Source organism: Ammodytes marinus (assembly GCF_949987685.1).
Source record: "Ammodytes marinus genome assembly, chromosome: 12".
NCBI lineage: Eukaryota > Metazoa > Chordata > Actinopteri > Uranoscopiformes > Ammodytidae > Ammodytes > Ammodytes marinus.
In genome coordinates this window covers 10,433,894-10,455,550 of record NC_137216.1, presented here as the reverse complement: position 1 = coordinate 10,455,550, position 21,657 = coordinate 10,433,894, and the positions used below count along the sequence as shown (strand labels likewise).

The window sequence follows — 21,657 nt, the reverse complement described above, 5'->3', positions numbered from 1 at the left end:
TACACAAATGCAAGACAGTCAGGTATTAAAAGAACATAGAGTACTTCACCAAGTGGCATATAACTGCTGCGGTGTCTTTTACACCTAGCATATTTACAACCATCGTAATAGTACATGCAGATTATTTATTTCCAAAATAAAACACTGCAGATTCCATTGAAGATTTGTTTGGACTACCTAGGCAACAGAGTAATAATGCAATACTTTCAATGTGTAACCCTACAATGTGGACATGTACATAGGCGGCCTATCTAATCCATCAATCCCTCGTTACACATTTCCTTTGTAATATAAATATAGGTAGGCAAATTGTCATTTGTTGTGTTGTACTTTGGAAATAGTCTTTTGACATAAATTACAGGCGAGATTTTCCGCTTTGAACTCTCCAGAATAATGAAGTGAAAGTCGGCTCCATCTCATCACATGGCATTTAATAAAACTGAAACATTCACCAACACTACACCACAACCTGCTTAGAACAGCATAAACTTCTAGTGCTTGGCCCTGTAAAAATAATGTACAAGTCAAAAGTACAGATCCAGACAGTTCAAATACAATTGAATCAATGGGCCCTGTTGAGTTCTTGAATGAGCCCTCCGCCATTAGTTCACTGTGGGTCTGGTTTGGAGGTTTCTGATTGGCTGTCTGCTGTGCTCTGCGTGCCCATAGCAGTCTCCTTGCTCTTGGCTGCATTCTCACTCTGAGCACGGTTCACTTTCTCCCTCTCCAGCGCCTTCTCCATCTCCGTGTAGTAGTCCAGAGCCTTCCGCACTGGGTTGATAATGTGTTGCTGCGGAATGTATAAAGAATGAAAATGACATTGTCAACTCTTTCTATCAGTCAGTGATTTACAGTATTGTACAGTCGCTGGACATACAGATGCATCTTCAAACAAATTGAGTACCATTACAGTATAAAGTACATTTTCATTCAAAAAGTGCAACTTTAATATATTCTATCTAGATTATTTGAACACAAAGGGAAATATTTCAGTCATTACATTTAGTTGATTATGGCTTACAGCTCATGAAAAAATGAAAGTGAAAGTGCCACACACTGATCGCCTCCATGACATGCTGCATTAAAGCAATAATTCATGAAAAAAGTATTGAGTGTATGAATGAACATACTTTTCAGAAGGCTGACATTTATCTATTTATTATAAATTCACATAAATAAAGTCTTGTTTAATATTCTGATATTTAGAGATGCTGGAAGTTCATGAAAAAAAACAGACTAGGCCTGAATTATTTCCCTTTGTGTTATGAAGCTAGAATTGATCAAAGTTTCACTTTTTGAATGAAATAACACGGGAGAAAAATGACTTTTTCCATGATGTTTTAATTGTTTTAAGATGCACCTGAATGCACCATCTCTTCAGATGAATTACCTCTAAGCTGGGGAAGAGGTTTGCCAGCTCGATGAAGAGAGGCAGCAGGACGAATCTGATGAAGCCTGTTTGAGACGAAGGTTTGTTGACTTTGTCCCGATCCATGAAGGGCGTGACTGGAAGACCCTCTAACTTCTCCATGTCACTCTGAGGGCAGATTGACAGCACAGGTTACAATGATTATACATGTAAAGCTGGCTTGTGTAACTTTTCATTCTGTCCTTTACTGTGTTGCTCCTGAATCCAAAATCCATAATATTGTTTTCTTAGCAGGTTTTGAATTAGAATAACAACACGCTCATTTATTTTGGATACTAACTGAAGTACCAGGAAGGTTGGATCATGAGGAAAAATGAAAAAAAATTCTCTAAAGATTTGAAAGTAATATTCCAGGTGGCCTCAGTATGAATGTCTTTCATACAATAGGAGTGATTGATTACCTGGTTATAGAACTCCTGCAGTAGACAGTCCAGCCAGGGCTCAGCCACCTCCATGGGCCGCGCCTCGTTGGATATGTCACTCACTTTGATCAGAATCATCATCAGCTGCACACACACACCAGGAAATATACAGTTATAAAATAGGCATTGCAAACTAGTATGCTTATGAGAGAAAAAAGAGTACAGGAGAGGATTAGATACATGTTTTGGACAGCGTTTATTATTTATTAAAGGTGGAGTCAGCGATTTTGGAGAATGCTTGCTGTCAAAAATCACTTTTTGTCCAAATGAGTGGACATCTCCCCACAATCCACTACCTGTCCACAGTGTGTGAGTTTACAGAGCCTAGGCTGTGAATTAATTAACACTAGATTTTTTTTCAGCACACATGCAGTACAAACAGTTATTAGATCGTGAGGAGATATTCATTGATTTTGACAAAATGTGATTTTGACAACAAGCATTCACCAGATTCACTGACTCCACTTTAAATGATAACAGGGGATTTCCTCTGCTTGTTTTGAAGGCTAGACACTTATGCAAATGAGCTTGGGTACGGGGCCGCGGCCCTAGTGTGAGTGGCCCCTTAGTGAATAGGGAAAAGTGTTTCACTTAAAGATCTCCTATTATACTACTTTTCTGGTCTTAATTTCTCATTAATGACTCCTGTAGAGCAACCTGACACGAATCACAGCACAAAAAACCATGTAGATTTTCGGGAAGCTCTTCCTCTCATCTCAGCGATTTCAGCATTCTCTGTCAACACTAGGCTTTGTGCTTCGCCGCCCCCTCGCCCCCCTCCTGCCAACCCCACTCCGTTGTGATTGGTTACCTTCCGGAACACTTTCAGCAGCGCAGCACGGGCAGATTTGAGCAGGCAGGTGGGGGCATGGCCGGAGCGTGCCTAAGCACGTTGCAGCATTACCATACATGGAAAAATCCGGATTCTCTACATAACGAATCCCGGAAATTTGAACAAGTGAATTCTCGACCAGCTGCCCTAGTGTTTAGCGCTTTGCACAGCCACCCTAGACGGTCAGCAGGGAATACGTCTAAATGCATGTAAGTCATTATTTGATACTTTAGTATGGTTAAACATGACTATAAATCATTATAACATCGTTTATGGGTCATAAAAGTCGAAAAAAGTATAATAGGTCCTCTTTAAAGATATCCTCTTGAAGCTTGCCAGTTGATTACTTACATTAAAACAGCGTTTGTTGTATTACATTTTTAAGAAAAGTTTGAATAAAAATGCAAATTTGGCAATATCTAACCAATTATGTGTACATTTGCATCTCTTTAAAAAACAAAAATCTAGATGTTGGATGAAGCCAGAGTTAAAATCTTGAGTTCATTTTTCCAATGCAAAACAAATCTATACTGGACAATAATACTAACCTGGTGAGACTAGCCTAGTCTTGCCTGAACTTCAAATTTTTTGATCAGTCTAGACTCTAGATTTACTCCAATCTCCGTAGGGAGGAGCCGGACAAAATATGACTCAATGGCCAATAAGGACCCGCAATTTTGACCTAACGTTTGTCCCTAATTGCGAAAGGCAGCCCCTGATTGGTTTGTGTAGTTGTCAATCTAACCTTGTGAGACCAACCATATCTCAAAAGCTTTTTGGTAGATTAATGTTGACGTTAGTGACTACATGAACCAATCAGGGACATGAGGGAGAGAATGTGTGGAGGGTCCGGTCTGACTGTATGCTAGCTTCACAACTACGTGAACCAATCAGGGGCTGCCTTCCCCTAACAGTAGGGGCTTGGCTCCTCCCCCAAGGAGAATGTAGAAAGGTCATACTGATCTGCTGGAGAGAAACAAACGTGACACTTGCAAGATCAGGCTATGCTACAATAATACTTGCAGAGGATAATGTCACGTGTATTCTTAGTGCATCTAGCCACTGATTCACATTGCTTTAGTGTCTTGTTTCATTCCATTTGCACTCCTCTTACCACATCTCTGTGGTCCTTGATGGTGAAGTCAAAGGTTGGCAGGATGGACTTGAACTTGTTGAGGATCTCATTGTGACTGGTCATGTCAGTGGCCAGGACGCATCTGCAGTTAAGAATCAAAAGTATCTTGTATGCTGTTGTGCTACCGTGACTAAATATCATGAGAAAATGTACACGCTCGGAGAAGCAGAAAGATGATCTCACTTGATGATCCCTTCCCTTATCCGTTTGTACTGATCCATGGGGAGGTTTCTGAAGATGTTGCTCTCCTTCTACAGAATAGACAATTAGTCTTTTCATTGTCACTGACTGCACAGTAAATGAATTATGTTCAATGCCAGTGTGTTGTCTCTTCTTACCTTCTCCAGTATCTCAAACGCTACAGCACAGTGGTGGTTCTCCAGTGGAGAGATGTCATTGTAGCGGAGGGCAAGTTCAGTCCGAGCATTTATCTGAAGGATAAAGGTCAGACATAAGTTTAACATTTCTGTTTATCACTGAACAGAGTTGATGTTGTTTTTCGTGTGGGAAGCGGAGGGGAGCAGAATCCACAGTTCTAAAGTTCAATTGCGGTTCTCATGAGAAAATCAGATCAAGTGTATAGTCTATATCTCCCATAATGACAGAAGTTAAATAAGTCCCAAATTCCTTGGTTGTGTTGTTGTGGCCCAGCATGGGAACACTGTGTGTGTGTGGAAGGGGCAACTTGACGTTCTACCTGATAGGCATTGTTGTATCCAGTGTGGTCCAGGTCGTGGCAGACTGCAGAGGTCAGCATGATCAGCAGGTCTGTGCTGTCCATCTTACTCCTCAGGTCGGTCAGCCAGATCAAACCATACATCTGCTCCCAGACAGACAAGCAGTCAAGTACAGAACAAGAGCACCAAATGTCTCTTGTACATCATTTAGAAAAGGATTAACACAAAAACAAAACATCATTCAATAATTTCCTGACTTGGAGCATTGGGACAAGCCGTAAACATTGAGATACTATCACTTTAAGGTGTTATCATGTTAGCAAACTAGCTGGTAAATCAAATAGGTTCAATATTCACTCTCTTTTTAGCTCTGATTTAGTCTCCACCAACTCTTGATGGAGACATTGGCCTCTTTAGTTGCTAAACATAGCCACTATGTTCACCTGCACGTTGCTAACTTTGTCTTCCTGCTATTAGAGATAGTCAAGCTATAGCTGGCTTATCAGAGGTATTTTGCTGATAACAGCTATCTGCTGTGTTTAAAATGCTTGGTTGTGAACAAATAGGCTAACCCTGTTTGCACATTATGAGATGCATTTATATATATAGAAATGTTTATTAGCACAGGTAAAGAACAAGATCATTATATTTCCCCTCATGACATTGTGAGAGAAGAGTTTTTGAACCAATGTTTTCAAAAAAGGTGGAGCAGGAGATAAAGAGGTTTCTTTTTTCTCATACTTCATGGTTGTGTGAAGTTAACTGACTAACTTGTATATCTGTCCAGTGATTGGAGTCACCTCTCTACCAAGAGGGCCAGATGTCCTTCACCAATTATCCATCAAGGTGAGAACATGATTGCACTATTTCATGATTACGGACCTATGTGCTACTCGTCCTGATTTGCCCTGGTTAAACGCAACACACAAAAACACACACACACACACACACGCATGCACACACACACACGCATGCACACACACACACACGCACGCGCGCGTGCACACACACACACACACACACACACACACACACACACACACAGGCTGCACACTCACCATCTGGGTAACACAGAAGCAGTGCTTGAAGTTATGAAAAGGGATGTTGTTGTATCTTCGGTAGACTTCAAACAGGAACTGTTGCAGAACTTCAGGCTCAATGTTGAAGATTGCAATGAAATCTAAATCTGTGTACATGACCTGCAGGAGCACCATGATCTCTGCATCCTCCCACTGCCTGCACACACACACACACACACACACACACACACACACACACACACACACACACACACACACACACACACACACACACACACACACACACACACACACACACACACACACACACACACACACACACACACACTCTGATATATCTTCTTCCTCTGTGCCAGACCTTTGTCGTCCAAAAACTATTGAAACCCATCAATGAACCACAGTATTATCATTTATTAGGAACACTCACATTTTAGTTAACACTCATCTGCACCCTAAATTTGCATTAATAGGCTGCTGAAAACAACCCTTTACAAATGTGCTACTGTTTTGGTAGTGCTCGCTTAATACAGTCATCGGATACTTTAGGAAATTACTATGCCTGGTTGAAACTGTGACATTATGCTGTATTTTGAGCTTTTTTGAATGGCTTGGGTCTGCGTGTCATAGACCTAGGTGGGGGGCTTACAAAGCGTTGAAAAACTGACACATTGTTAGTTTCTGTATTTTTTTTAACCAAAACTGAAAAATAATATCATTATGTGATGCCAATTCGATTCTCTCTCTATTTACCCCCGAACCTTTTAAGTTTGCTTAAAAGCTTTTGTACAAATGAAACGAGGACCGAGGATCACTGAATGCAGCAGGCGCTTCCTCCCCATGAAGCCCACTTCAAACATATTGTGATTATTAAGCCTTTTATGAAAACCTTCTCTTTTGATTTGTGCTCCCTCCGCAGGCCTTTTCATATTGAAATGAGTGTGTCCATCAAAAGAGAAAGGTGACGCCTCCCATCCTCTTTAGAAAACACATCTGAGGTGCTTGTAGATGCACGACTGTCATTAGCCGACGCAGTCTGTATACTGAGAAAACAGGTGCACCGGTTGCTTATTCGGGGTCGCACAGACGCAAAGACACCCTAGCACATCATGGTGATGAACACTGATGCTATACTTCTGGCCAAGTTGAAACTTACCAGTTATCAAAGGTTGGGGTCTTTAAGTACTGCCTCACTTCCTCAGATACCTCCAGGGAGCTGCAAACGGTGTTAAAAACATAAGCATTAACGATTACAAGACATTCAAAAATACGATATTAGGTAGGGCACTATTTTGTCTCTGGCAGTGGGTTTGGTGTGTGTACGTGCCTCATTTGAACAAACTTTTCCCGTACATGCTCACACTCCTTCTTGGTCTTACGCAGGGTTCTCTTGTGGTAGAATGGGGAGGGCTTGTGCGTTCCCTCTGACAGGTCCTTAAACAGTCCCAGCCAGCTCAGATGCTCAACACTCTGAAAATAAGTAGGGATAAATCCAGTCAGCTGAGGCTGGAGCTTAAAGAAACATATCGTCACCATAACTGTCATATCATTATCATCATGACTGACTTCAAATTGCTCTGTTTGCACTGTACCAATGAGAAGAAGAGCCTTCCCATATGTAAGAGTAATTTGTGTTTTTGTCTTTGTGCTTGTTGGGACTTATTTATTTATCATATTATGTTTGCTCTAAATTGTTAGCACTTAATGTTATTTTACAATCAAATACACAAACAATATAAAGCGCAACCAGATGTGGTAAGTAAACAAGTCACATCAAGTACACAGGACCGTTTAATGATGTTGTAAAGTGTATCTTCTGACTGTTGGTGGAGGCAGGCTAATACTTCCCATTGACAACCAGTATTTAAGCTATTAAGCTATTAAGTATAGTATTAAACTAACTAGCAATAAGCGACCCTTTCCCATTTATTATTCAAATATGCACACACAGTTAAAGGTATGGTTTCTGTTGCCTTGTCTTCAACCCTAAAGTGAGGCAACAAGCTAAAAATTAAAAATGTTTAACTACTCCTTTAAGAGGTTAAAACTGCGGAGCAGGGTTCATCTCTGGGTTCATCTCTACAGGCTACCCTTTTCCCATTACACATTTCATTTCCTCATTGATGCGAACATATTGATAAGGGTCTACACAATTTGACAGTAGGAATTTAACACTCTCTATGCAGACGACAATGCCATATTACTTAGTCCTTACCTCTAGTTTCTCTCGGAATGAATCCACCTGTTTCTTCATCTCGTACACAGCTGCAGGAGTCTCCCCGGCCTCGATCAGGATGTTCTTCTCCAGGCCCTGCAGTCTGAGATGCCATGCCACCACTCGTTAGATATCTACATACACCTTTGGACTGTGTTGCATAAAGTCTGGAATTCTTGGTCTCACGCTGTCTGTCTGGCCTCTCTGATCAGAGTATAATGCAACCAAATGACTGATCTCTAACTCTTCACAAAGACTGTTTCTGTTTACTGACTTTTGCACCTTTCACATTTGATATAAATATTTTTGTCACGGAAACAAAAGGTTTGTTTTGATACTTTTGAACGTTGATAGTTTTCCGTACTAAAACATGATTAGAAGAAATATAGTGATAGATTTTGAAAAGTTGTTTGGTCTGTAATGACCCAAAATGATAAATATTATGAAATATTAGTCACCCCTGACAGCGTTGTGATGAAATAGCAAAGCTAAAACACATTAGTACTACATAACTTTTTCAGCACCGGTATATCTAACAACACTGGATATACAGTAAGTCATATTTTTCTTCAAGAACATCATTAAGCACATCCTTCTTTCTTTTTATTTTTTCATCTGGCTTTTACCTTTTCTCCATAGATGAGAGGTCAAATCCTAGTGCACCAGCAAGCTCCGCACCTGAAAAAACACAAGAAATGACGGACACACTTTAACAACAAACGTACGTAACCCCTGTCATTCCCATGGTGCTAAGTCAAAGATATACCGAACGGCTCATTGTTGCAGTCTGCGGCCACCACTTCTAGCTTGTAGCAGGAGCTGGGGCTGTTGGGCTCCAGACTGGGGGAGATGTTGATGATGTTGCCTTTGGGGTTGTACAGCTTCAGGATGTCATGGGGCCCTGCCTCTGCTGCAGAGCGGAACAGATCTGAAAGGAACCATACGTGATCACTCTATGTGTGAGAAGTTATATTAACAGTTTTTATAAAGCAAACCTTGTCCGCTGAAGAAGAATATGGGGTATGTACTTAATATTCAACTGTACCTTGTATGTAAATATTCCAACAACACTACTAGTACATACTTTGATGTGTAATATCGATGTTTTCTATGTCTATTGTATTGTATTTTCAATATATTTAAAATTCACTTCACTTCATGTATATTTTGAACTGTTTTCTATTTATGTTTACACTTGCTGTTCTTTGACGCGAATGCACCGTCACAATGGCTACTTCATTTAATTGTACTTGTGCAATGAGAACAAACAAATCCATCCCATATGTAGCATAAACGGTTTGTAAGTGCTAACTACTAGCTTTATTGATTCTTAATTAATAATTCACTGAAGCTTTGACGATCAATTATACAATTGCTATAATTAAACCAGTTGTTAAGAACAATTTCAGAGTTGCCAGTTTTTTTCAAAGTCCCTTTTACTTAAATGGGACTGTATGAGCCTTCAACTTCTGTAAAAAGTGCTGCACAGGATCTAGGCCGAATGGATTGACATACTTAATATATCATATCACACATTATAACAGCATTATTACCGAATAGAAAGGACGAACAACGTTTTTTTTTCCCAACTTGGCAACCGTAAAAAATTGCTAAAGAAGGGCGCTTAACTGATCTATTAGCCTTAACATTAGTAAAAGTACTAACTTATCAACCTTTTATAAAGTGTGCCCCTTAAGAAAGTGGACCACTTTTATATAAGATTGCCAAAGTGCATGCATACTAAATTTTAGATCAACAAGTCTCCAATAAAGATGTGTACAATCCAACTAACACACATTATTACAGAGATTTCATAAGGTCCTTTCTGTTGTCTTCCTCATTACTTGAGACAAAGCATACACAAAGAACACATGTCAGTGTAACCTGTCAGTGGCAGCTGTATCTCTGTTTCTGGCTAATGCGACCTCCATATCTCCCTTATACAATTCTCTTATCTGCACTTCTAATGAACGATCAATACATTCCACCCAGGCCCTTCACAGATAAACTCTTGTTTTATTAGAACATCCTTGAACTTGCCTCTTTAGCAAATGTACATTAAGAGAACATACATTAGTATATTACAGATGCAGATATCAATACTTCAATTGCACATCTGAACGTGTATATGTGTGTGAGCACACAAGACAAACAGAACACAATTTTAAAATAATTTTCTAATACAAAAACGTGAACTTAAAGTTAGTGACTTAATGTTTTTCATGCTCCTTATACCTTTGACATCCTGGGCAGGGCAATCCAGTGGAAACTCAGCCTGCTCCGGTCTCCCATTCACTGTGAAGTAGAGGATTTTCGTTGCCATGTCATGAATCCAGAAGGCGCTGTATTAATGTTACTGGGTGGACCGCCGATCTGGATCTAAAGTCTGTCTCACCTCATTATCGTATACTGGTAAACACTCCACCCCCTCCCTCCCTCCACCCTCCTCCTCTGCTGCTCCTCCTTTCCTCTTATCTCTTTGCACACCAATAAATACAGAAGGAGTAGCCTATATTCATTGAAAAGTAAATGTCATCGTGCAGATTTGTGGGGGTGTGTGTGTCTATTCATATAATTGTTATCTGTGTATCTTTGTATGGAAAGGTGTATAGACAAAGGGGATCTACTTCATCATTTTAGTTTGGCCTCTTGTAGGTTTGTGTCTTCGTTGTTTCCATGGTGAGAAAATGGAGGGCATGTGGTTCAGGTTCGATCTGTATGGTGACAACTGAAGTTCCTCAATGTCCCGCCCCCTGCCAGATATTTTCTTCATATATATTGACAATATATTAATGACTTGGTCATGGCCTGATTGTCCATACTATATACTGTATGTCTATTCTGTACACATAATATTCTACGTCGGTCTAATCTCTCCTATCTCTTCCTGAAGTTTCTTCCATTTCTTTTCCTTTGCTTGGGGATTTTTTTTTCTCTCATGATATGTGCTTTTTATCCATATTATGAGAGCATATTACAGTTAGACATTATAACTGTCATGGTCTGTCTTTGTCTTGTCTTGTTTTGGTAGTTCCCCATGTTTCCTGTTTTATTTTGGTATGTCTGTATTGTTCCTCCCCATGTCCTGTCAAGTTTCCCTCCTGTGTGATTACTGCTCCCTCCCCTAATGTGATACACCTGTCCCTCGTTGTCTACCCTGTCTTGTGTGTGTATTTAACTCTCGGGTTGCGTTCCGAATCGCATACTCTTTCTTTTTTCTATTCTACATACTACATCCGACGATAAAAAGAATCTAGTTCGGATGCAGTAGACATACTATTGGGACATACTTTTCTCTCTTATTTCATCATAACATTGCGCCTTGATCTTGCCTCTTGCTTTTATATCCGTCGCATCCCCGTTTGTTTTCATAACATGGACCTATAGGCTTCGTCGATGTTACGTCACTTCACGTGCGCACTGGATTGTGGGTCAGAATCGCCCAAATAGGATGCACTTTTCAACACTAACAATCTTGGCCGCATGAAGTAGACCATCCGGGTATTCTAACCATCCTAAATCTGGCCACAAGAATCGGGACATCCTAAATCTTTTTTCTACATACTATATAGTAGAAAGTATGCGATTCGGAACGCAACCCCTGTGTGTCATTGTTCTGTGTCTTTGCATTGTACCTGTTGGTGAGTCTGTCCCTGTATGTTCCTGTGTTCCATGTGCCTTGCCTTTGTGCCTTTTTGCGTTTCTGGAGTTTTTGTGTTTTTTTTTTTTTTTGGACAATAAATTACCCTCACTTGAAACTTTCTGCATTTGGGTCCTGTCTGCCTGTCGTCACAGTAACAATAACTCCATACTGATGGTAACTCTTTATGAGATACAATATTTTTTACGAGAGATAATAAGTTATGAAGGTTCCCAAGAAATTATAATAAGAATAGCTAATATCTAAATTGTACGGTGGCGCTGAGCATTCACCAAATAAAAAAAAGTTTCACAGCTAATGTAGCCGTTAGCACACTCAGGATCTCGTAATTACGAGATCCTGAGTAGTACATTCCGCCACTAGATGACATGGTCGGTCAAGTCTAGTGGTTATAACGAGTAAAGGTGAATCGAACACAAGGAAATTCTTTAAAAACAAACAAACAAGCAAATTCAGAAATTGAGCCAGGTCAAGGGCAGTATTTAGGATTAAAAAACGTTATTTGTCACATAGCCTACACATGCGGTTCAAGGAAATGAGAAGTGTCAATGTTTACAGAGGTGTGCAGTGAAACTATAAAAACAATGATTTAGGTACAAAGGAACATTTAACAGTATTATATAAAGTTCCAAAATAAATGTCTCCTATCTTATTTACTGTTATTCCTTTGTACCTCTATGGTATGTTTAACTGCGGAACCATGAAAGCATTCCCATGTAGAAAATATAATAAAATAAGTGTGATCAGGAGATGGCTTGTCTTGAGCATTTCTCTCTTTCAATGTGTACTTTTCAGGATATTTATGTCCTTCAGTCGACGGTCGTAATGAAAAAGTTTTACCTTAAGCTTTTTTTTTCTCAAGTAAGAGGACAAGGCTTAAGTAAGATTGTGAGTTGACAGCTACATTCTCAGCAATATATATATTTTAAATGTCTGCAAAGTCTGGTACATTCATTCTAACCCAAGTCCAAAGTAGTGTTCCTCTACTATCCCAACTTCCAAAAAATAAAATTATTATAGATCATAAGAAAGTTTATTCAACAGGAAATGAAAGCACAAACTCCAGAACTTTTGAGAGAGAAAAATCACACCACAAAATCTTTTTAATTTTTTATTATCTTGTCCATTTTTTAAACAGCAGTTGATACAGGTACATTTCACTACACTTTGATTTAAAACAGTATCCAATCAGAATCATCGGTAACACTTTGCAAAAAGGTTACATTAATGAAATGTTAATCGGATACTTGTGACACTCAATTCAACAGTTTATCAGCGGTACAGGCAGAGTGTGGAGTCAATGGGAAACTCAAAGAGTGATGGACTCCATCAGATGATTTGGTCACACTTCATAACAAGGGTACATTATTAACTGCTAGTTAATGCTATTAGATAGGTGCATACTTTTTATTGCATTTTTTTGCTTAATTAGCAGGTTTGTAGAGTTGCATAGTTAGTGGTTATTAATTATTGTTGACTAACCGTTAATAATGGCTTAGTTAATGCTTATAACTAAGCATTAGTTAACTAAGGTCTGTATAGGTAATTGCATTAACTATGCTTGATTAACTAATATGTGGCTATAAGCATTGACTAACTGTTAATAAATGCTCAGCATACTATAAATTAATATTACCTAAAACCTAAATATCGATTCAACTGCACGCTAAACTAAGAACTGTTTCCACAGATCTAGGTTTCTGCCTGACAGCATTTTATTTTGGTATCATTCCACCAATCAGCTGCTAGACAACTGAGCTACTGTGGACTATTAAAAAGACACTAGAAAACCAAATTTTTAACAGCTGGCTGGCAGCAAATTAAAGCTGTAGGAAGAAATCTCAGTTAAGCGTAGAAAATAAATAATATTTTGGTTTTAGGTTCTCATTTATATATGTGGAGACATTATTTTTTTCCTTTGGCGTGTCTGCAACAGTACAAGGTTGACTTCTGCTACAGCAACATCTCCCCTAAACTCCTTCACCATCTCCATAACGTAACACACTAACTATGCCTAAGTAACCCATACTACCCCACTTCAGAAATACTGAACTATCCCTTTAACTTTCAACTAACCTTTAATAGCGTTAACTAAGCATTAACCAACAGTTCATTAATGTAGCCTATATGTTATAGTGTAACCAAATAATCTGATGGAGTCCATCACTCTTTTCGTGTCCCATTGAGCCCACACTCTGTCTCTGAAGCTGATAAACTGGTGAATGAGTGTTTTAAATATCTGATTTCAGTCATCCCATCACCTTGAACGTTAAGAACTTTCTGGTTCACGTTACTGTTAACCGAGGTGGACAGAATTCTGGTCGGGCGTTGCCTTTAAGGCCAGGACACACCGGTCCGACTACCCGAAAATGGAGTCTGCCGTTTCAGGCAGCTCCAGTCTGCCCGTTGCGGCCAAAAAAGTGCCAAGAACACACCGAGCCGACTACTGACTTTCCGTACACTCTGCGCTTGCGCGGGACGTAATGTCTCCATAACAGCAGGGGGCGCTAATCTGTATTGTGGCCCAAAAAAATACAGAAGCCGGAAATGATGGGACAGCGCTCTAGACCATAAACATAGATAGAAATACGCATTTATATTTATGGACCATAAAGAGAACCATTTTTAGCAGAGAGTGTCGAGCATGGTGTCGAGCAGTCAACAAGGGTTGATGCATGTGAGTACTCGCTGAACGAAACAAACAAACAAACACATTAAAACAATGGCTAACTGTTGTTAGCTGTTTGTGCTACCCGCCTCACTTCCGGGCTTCACTGATTCGCTAGCCCTCCACCAATCAAATTGCTTCAACTGAAAGACTGCCCGAAAAAGAAGCCCGACGACATCTACGACGACCGACGTCACGGCACACACCAAACAGATTTGTGTCCCCGCCCCTTCCAGACTCTCCGACGGCGATTATCGGGCCGGTGTGTCCTGGCCTTTAGCGTAGATGAGTGTGGTAGCCGAATTCCCCGTCGCGACCAAGGACAAAGGGTGAAGACTGGACAATCATCATTGTGTGTTTCAGGTTTATTTCAGAAGAGATTTCATCAGGACATTTACAGAGGATTTCATGGAGCATCGAAGCAGCCTGAGGCCGCAATGGCACTGAAGTTGCTAGTTACAGGACCCGTTTATATCTGTGTGTGTGGGGTATCATGTGTCTTAATATCTGCAAATAGACATATCGTTTCATTGCTTGTGCAACACCAGTCAAACACACGTCCATCTAGGGATCTGACGTTAACCTTTAGAGTCTATCTGCTCAGCACTCTTGATGAATACCATTCAAATCTACCACATTCCTCCATTTAGAAGTAACTACTTCTACCAAAATCAGATGTAACCATACATATTTGAATGGCCTAACAGAAACCCCCAAGAAAACACAGAAACACTCTTTATGAGTAATGTAGGAGACAATGCATAGGTGTAACACATTACTGCAGCAAACTACATATGAATGGGACCAACAATGCAACTGCTTAAACACTGAACGAAGATAAAATGAGAATAGGGTGCGAGAGCCCTCTGCAGCCGAATCTCAAGAGTCTCAAATTCAGATATTTTTAGCCATGGTCAGCTTGCATGGGAAATGTAGTCCATCCAACTTTGGCACAGAGGATGGCTCCTCCATTTCAAAATTGGCAGACTCCGCCAGACGTGGAATTTGGTGGCCAGCGGCCCAGGAAAGTCCAAGCTGGTATGCGGTTGGTATGCGTTTAGCCATCTCCTCTATCAGCCATGACCACGGAATGCACTTGCGACAGCGCGGGGGCAGTACCCCAAGCAGTCAGCTTTCTTGATGACAGACATTGGTCTCCAATCTTTTCCCTCATTTTCTTAGCGTACATAAAGCACAGAGCGACGTAACAAGCTCGAATCCAGTCCAGCCTTTTTCCCAAAGTCTTAGTCAATAAAACAAGCACACGGTTCTTTCATATAACAGTGGAACTACTGGATACCTGGCCATAACGGAGCCTCTGTGTTTAGTCCCCCAGCCCGGACGCTCACGCCGTGACCTTGAACTTGGCACAGAGCACATCAGCCGTTTACACCTCATCTCCCGTAGCAGTTCTCAGTTATTTTTAGGTACTGGAACAGACATGAACCTTTCAACTTGAGCGTTCATCTGGGATTCCCACTTCATTCTGCATTTCCTTCTCATCAGATGATTTCCGTCCAAGTACAGGTAGATACATTGTGTTCCTGTCATATCCGTTATCGTGACGCCAAATGTGGTAGCCGAATCCCCCGTTGCTTGACAAAGACTCGAACAGGCTGGACTTCGTCATTGTGTTTCAAGAGGTTTATTTCAGGAGATTTCCATCAGACATTTACAGAGGATTTCATGGAGCATCGAAGCAGCACGCTGAGGCCGCAATGGCACTACTCGATTAGTTACAGAACAGTGTCTTATATTCTCATGTGTGGGGGGTATCAAGTGTATTATATCTACAAATAGACAGATACCCGTCCTTCTAGGGAGGTTCTCTACTCCTTCCCCGGGACCTTAACCTTTAGACATACAGTCAGCAACCTTCTGGATATTATAGACTACTGAAAACCACCACATTCCTCCATTTTGATGAAACTTCATCAACCAAAAACGAGATGTAACCAAACATATTTGAATGGCCCAACAGAAACCTCCAACAAAACACAGAAACACTCTTTATGAGTAATGTAGAAGACAATGCATCGGTGTAACACATTACTGCAGCAAACTACATATGAATGGGACCAACAATGCAACTGCTTAAACACTGAACGAAGATAAAATGAGAATAGGGTGCGAGAGCCCTCTGCAGCCGAGTCTCAAGAGTCTCAAATTCAGATATTTTTAGCCATGGTCAGCTTGCATGGGAAATGTAGTCCATCCAACTTTGGCACAGAGGATGACTCCTCCATTTGATAATTGGCAGACTCCGCCAGACGTGGAATTTGGTGGCCAGCGGCCCAGGAAAGTCCAAGCTGGTATGCGGTTGGTATGCGTTTAGCCATCTCCTCTATCAGCCATGACCACGGAATGCACTTGCGACAGCGCGGGGGCAGTACCCCGAGCAGTCAGCTTTCTTGATGACAGACATTGGTCTCCAATCTTTTCCCTCATTTTCTTAGCGTACATAAAGCACAGAGCGACGTAACAAGCTCGAATCCAGTCCAGCCTTTTTCCCAAAGTCTTAGTCAATAAAACAAGCACACGGTTCTTTCATATAACAGTGGAACTACTGGATACCTGGCCATAACGGAGCCTCTGTGTTTAGTCCCCCAGCCCGGACGCTCACGCCGTGACCTTGAACTTGGCACAGAGCACATCAGCCGTTTACACCTCATCTCCCGTAGCAGTTCTCAGTTATTTTTAGGTACTGGAACAGACATGAACCTTTCAACTTGAGCGTTCATCTGGGATTCCCACTTCATTCTGCATTTCCTTCTCATCAGATGATTTCCGTCCAAGTACAGGTAGATACATTGTGTTCCTGTCATATCCTGTTCGTGACGCCAAATGTGGTAGCCGAATTCCCCGTCGCGACCAAGGACAAAGGGTGAAGACTGGACAATCATCATTGTGTGTTTCAGGTTTATTTCAGAAGAGATTTCATCAGGACATTTACAGAGGATTTCATGGAGCATCGAAGCAGCCTGAGGCCGCAATGGCACTGAAGTTGCTAGTTACAGGACCCGTTTATATCTGTGTGTGTGGGGTATCATGTGTCTTAATATCTGCAAATAGACATATCGTTTCATTGCTTGTGCAACACCAGTCAAACACACGTCCATCTAGGGATCTGACGTTAACCTTTAGAGTCTATCTGCTCAGCACTCTTGATGAATACCATTCAAATCTACCACATGAGCCTCTTGTGTCTGATCTGGAGGGCGCTGTGAGATTTGAACAGCTCACGATAGTCACTGTTAATGTCACTGTGCCTCTTCCTTAGATCAGTGTATTCCCGCTGCAGGTGGTAGAGAGCCTTGGTGCTCTCATCCATGGCCGTTTTCTGCTGCTTCAGTCTGAACTCAGTGTCAGTTCCTGTTCTTCTCGTCTGGGAGTGCCCGCTGTTGTTTCTGAAGCCCGTAGAACCGGTCCTCGGCTTTCTGCAGAGCCACGGACAGTTTTCGCCTTTCCTCCAATTCCTCTATCTGCCTGGTCACAGATTGCTGTAGCTCGAGTTGGTGCTTAAAACAAGTGGTCCTTTCTTTTTCAAGAGCAGAGGCAATTTGTTCAGCTCTCTCCTGCAACTTTGAGCTTCTGGTTTTCTCTCTTTTTAGGGCATATTCCAGCTCTGTCTCTCTTTCCTGGTTTTCTGACTGTAATGCTTTCAGCTTATATACCATTCGTTGGAGTTTAGTAATTTCACACTCATTCTCAAAGATGATGTTATCTTTCCACAAAATCATTTCTTCGTGGTGGCGCTCGGATGAAGAACTTTGTCGAGACAGTATTCTGCCATGTTCTCTCTCTGCAGACTGGAGTTGGGCCTTGAGATCAGCATTCTCCCTCCTTATTGCCGTCAAGTCGTACCTCAGACGCTCTGAGGAAGCATTTGAATGTGAAGCATGTGAAGACCTGAAGCATTTCTTAGCAGCCAGGCTCTTTTCCAAAGCCAGAGTCTTCTCAGAGAGCTCCTTTTCTTGGATCTGTATCTTCAGATGTGCTTTTGAGAGACTATCCTCCTTCTCAATGGCCTCATCGCTTTGAAGAGACATATTGATCCGCATGTTTCCAATTGTCTCGTCTCTTTTCAGAATTTCCTCCCGCTGCTGAGTGAGGCGCTCCCTCAACTCTTTTATTGTAGCGTCTCCGTCCATCTGGAGCCGCAGCGATGACACAATGTCATCCTTGGCTTCAGAATTTCTTTGAAGAGTCTGATTATTTAGGTGCAGGGCTTGCATTGTATTGTCTTTTTCCAGACATTCTTGATGCTCTTTTATGAGAAGCTCCTTTAGCGCCTTGTTTTCAGCTTCTACCTCCTTCTGGAGCCGCATCTGATTGTGCCGCTGCACGTTTAAAGCAGCCTCAAATTCATCCAGTTGACTGTTGGTAAAAGTGTGAGTCTGGTTATTGGATTCTTCTGGTTGCTTCTCCTGCTGGGAGACAGCGGCCTCGAAGTCCCTCTGGAGTTGACCGTTTTTTGTTTGTTCCTCTATGAGATCTGAGGCAAACTGGTTCAATTCCTCCTGCAGCGATGACACAATGTTATTCTTGGCTTCAAAATTTCTTTGAAGAGTCTGAATATTTAAGTGCAGGGCTTGCATTGTATTGTCTTTTTCCAGACATTCTTGATGCTCTTTTATGAGAAGCTCCTTTAGCGCCTTGTTTTCAGCTTCTACCTCCTTCTGGAGCCGCATCTGATTGTGCCGCTGCACGTTTAAAGCAGCCTCAAATTCATCAAGTTGACTGTTGGTAAAAGTGTGAGTCTGGTTATTGGATTCTTCTGGTTGCTTCTCCTGCTGGGAGACAGCGGCCTCGAAGTCCCTCTGGAGTTGACCATTTTTTGTTTGTTCCTCTTGGAGATCTGAGGCACACTGGTTCAATTCCTCCTGCAGCGATGACACAATGGTATCCTTGGCTTCAGAATCTGTTTGGAGAGTCTGAATATTAAAATGCAGGGCTTGCATTGCATTGTCTACTTCCAGACGTTCTTCGTGCTGCTCAGTGAGGCGCTCCTTTAGTGCCTTGTTCTCAGCACAATTCAGTCTTTCCCGCTGACTAGACATCTCCAGGTCATTGTTGAGCTTTTCAATGACCTTCTCGTCCTCTTCAAGAGCAGCTGTCATTTCAGCGATTGTGCATTTCAGCGTGGCTTTTTTCCGCTGGTGCTCAATCTGTGACTTCTTCAGGTCTGTCACTTGCAACTCCATGTTCTCCATTTGAACACGAAGGCGGACTTTTTCAGCTTGCTCATTCTTCAGAGCCTTTGCAAGAGCGTCTTTTTCTTTTTGCACCTGCTGCAGAGCTCCTTTGTATTGAACTTCAAAGGCCTTTTCAAGATCAGCCCTGCTTCTACTCTCCTCCTCCAGGGCTTCTTGAAGAACCACTCTAGATCTTCTCTCCTCCTCAAGCTCTTCTTGAAGAGCAGCATATCTTTGCTTATGCTCCTCAGCTTTCTCAGATCGCTCTGATTGTTCAGACGCCTCTGTCTGTGAAACATATAACAATTATTAGTTTGTTTTCCATCGGCGGTGTTTTAAATGTACAGTTGAACATTGTGTGAAACATGAAAATTATGAGATTCATCCATAAACATTTATTTTACTCAGATTTTTCTGCAGCAGTTCAAAACTCAAATTGTGTTATCCAACTCATAAACAGCTCAGAATCCTTTAAATGCACTTAACAATACAGTATATGGTTACCACCACCAATGATCAAATGCATTAGGGTAGAAACTTTGATAACTTAACAAATGTTGACTGGGTCACACTCTTTACCAATATTTTTTAGTGAAAATACATCCAGTATAAAGTAATAGTAGGTACAAAGTATAAGTAAGCAAAAGGAAAGTAATATATCACTAGTGTGCTCTTGTTTGGGCGATGTGGTTGGAGATGACTATGACTAAACGTCATTTAAATCAGATTATCACCTGCATTTGTATTTCTTACTGTTTTTATTTGTAAGCACACGTGCCACTAATCTTACCTCATCGCAGGGAGTGTGGCGGTTTTCTCTGCCCGACGCAGGGCGCTGCTCCTGAACATCCTCAAGAGACTCCATCACATCCTCTACAAAGGGAGTGTAGCAGTCTCCTCTGATGGAGGGAGAGTTCTTCTCCTGAAAGTCCGCGACAAAGTCTTCCTCGTCCTCTTCAAAGGGAGTGTAGCAGTCTTCCCTTGTGGATTCAGAGCGCTGGTCCTGAACAAACTCTTCTACAGACTCTTCAAAGGGAGTGTAGCAGTCTTCTCTGATGGAGGGAGAGTTCTGCTCCTGAAAGTCCTCAACAAACCCTTCCTCATCTTCTTCAAAGGGAGTGTAGCAGTCTTCTCTTGTAGATTCAGGGCTCTGCTCCAGAACATCATCAACGAACTGTTCCTCCTCTGAAATCTTCTCAACAACTTGAATCATGTCGACTTCCATGTAGAAGGCAAGATCCTGCTGTTCCAGTTTGACACTCTGCTCATTCTCCTCTCCAATCATCTCTTCAATCTCCTCTTCAATCTCCTCTTCAAGCTCTCCTTCTTCAGAAATGTCCTCAGCAAGTTGCTGCTTTGAGGACCATGGAGATTGGTACTGGAGTTCACTTTCCACTTTCATGGCAAAGGAGAAATCCTGCTGTCCCTGTAACGGTTCCTCCTCAATCTTCTCTTCAACAGAAAAGTTCTTAGGGGTTTTGCACTTTGGGGACAATGGAGCTAGTAGTCTGTCCATTTCCAAGTCGAAGTCAAAATCCTGCCGCCCCTGTACGGTTTCATCCTGAATCTTTGTTGTCTTTTCTTTCTTCTTTTTCAAGATGATTGCCTCCTCAATTTTCTCTTCAACAACGATGCACCCAGGGGGTACCCACTTTGAGTTCCACCTGTCCATGTTCCTGTCCTGAAGAGACAACTGTAGTTTACTGATAATTTGGCTTGGATGTAGCTGGGATAAACCTGGTTATTGATTTTCCAACACTAACTGTAACACGTTCACTCTGTTAATGCCAACACATAACTATGATGCCCCAAGTGTGTCCTTTCAAGGTTCCAACGAGTGCACTGTGACATCATCAAAGCACCATGATGCAGTGTTCTGATTCTATTCACCTCATGTAGCCCCGCCCCCTAAGATCCTCTGATGGTTCTACATTCCACCTCAAAAGGGCCAGTTCACCAATTTGTGTTTTATTTAGCTGGCACATTACATCATTACAGACAATCGGAATTTCTGAATAATAAATTAAAAATATTAGAATGTGTATTTTTGCGTGAATGTTCCCTTTAAGTTACTCCTTTACTCTGAGTCCTTGAATACTTTCCCACAGTGCCAGTCTTTCATAGATTCCAGGTTTTACATGAGATCATTATATTAATATAAGACATAACAAATGAAATGGTCAATTGAAGCAATAAGTAGGCACATTTTCAAAAATAAACAAACAGTTGATTCAGTACATTAAGTCAACAAAACAGATATTTAAATGAAAGTAGGGCTGTCACTTTTTCAATGTGTTTTATTTTATTCAAAGGGGATTTTTGATATGTACAAACTTTATTGTCATTTATTAGGCAATTTGTCTTAAAATAATGATGAATGAATACT

At 41.2% G+C, this 21,657-nt stretch overlaps 1 protein-coding gene across 1 annotated transcript; it reads right to left on the bottom strand.

Moving 5' to 3' along the window:
• Positions 1–607: 607 nt before the first annotated feature.
• On the bottom strand, positions 608–10,070 carry LOC307258750 (high affinity cGMP-specific 3',5'-cyclic phosphodiesterase 9A; the record flags this gene model as incomplete). The annotated part of the gene is made up of 14 exons (XM_080038405.1): positions 608–790; positions 1,391–1,537; positions 1,831–1,935; positions 3,798–3,900; positions 4,002–4,069; positions 4,157–4,249; positions 4,516–4,638; positions 5,554–5,731; positions 6,689–6,748; positions 6,875–7,002; positions 7,748–7,850; positions 8,374–8,425; positions 8,514–8,675; positions 9,983–10,070. 14 exons carry the CDS (start codon positions 10,068–10,070, stop codon positions 608–610), a joined length of 1,593 nt encoding a protein of 530 aa, XP_079894531.1.
• Between the last annotated feature and the right edge of the window lie 11,587 nt (positions 10,071–21,657).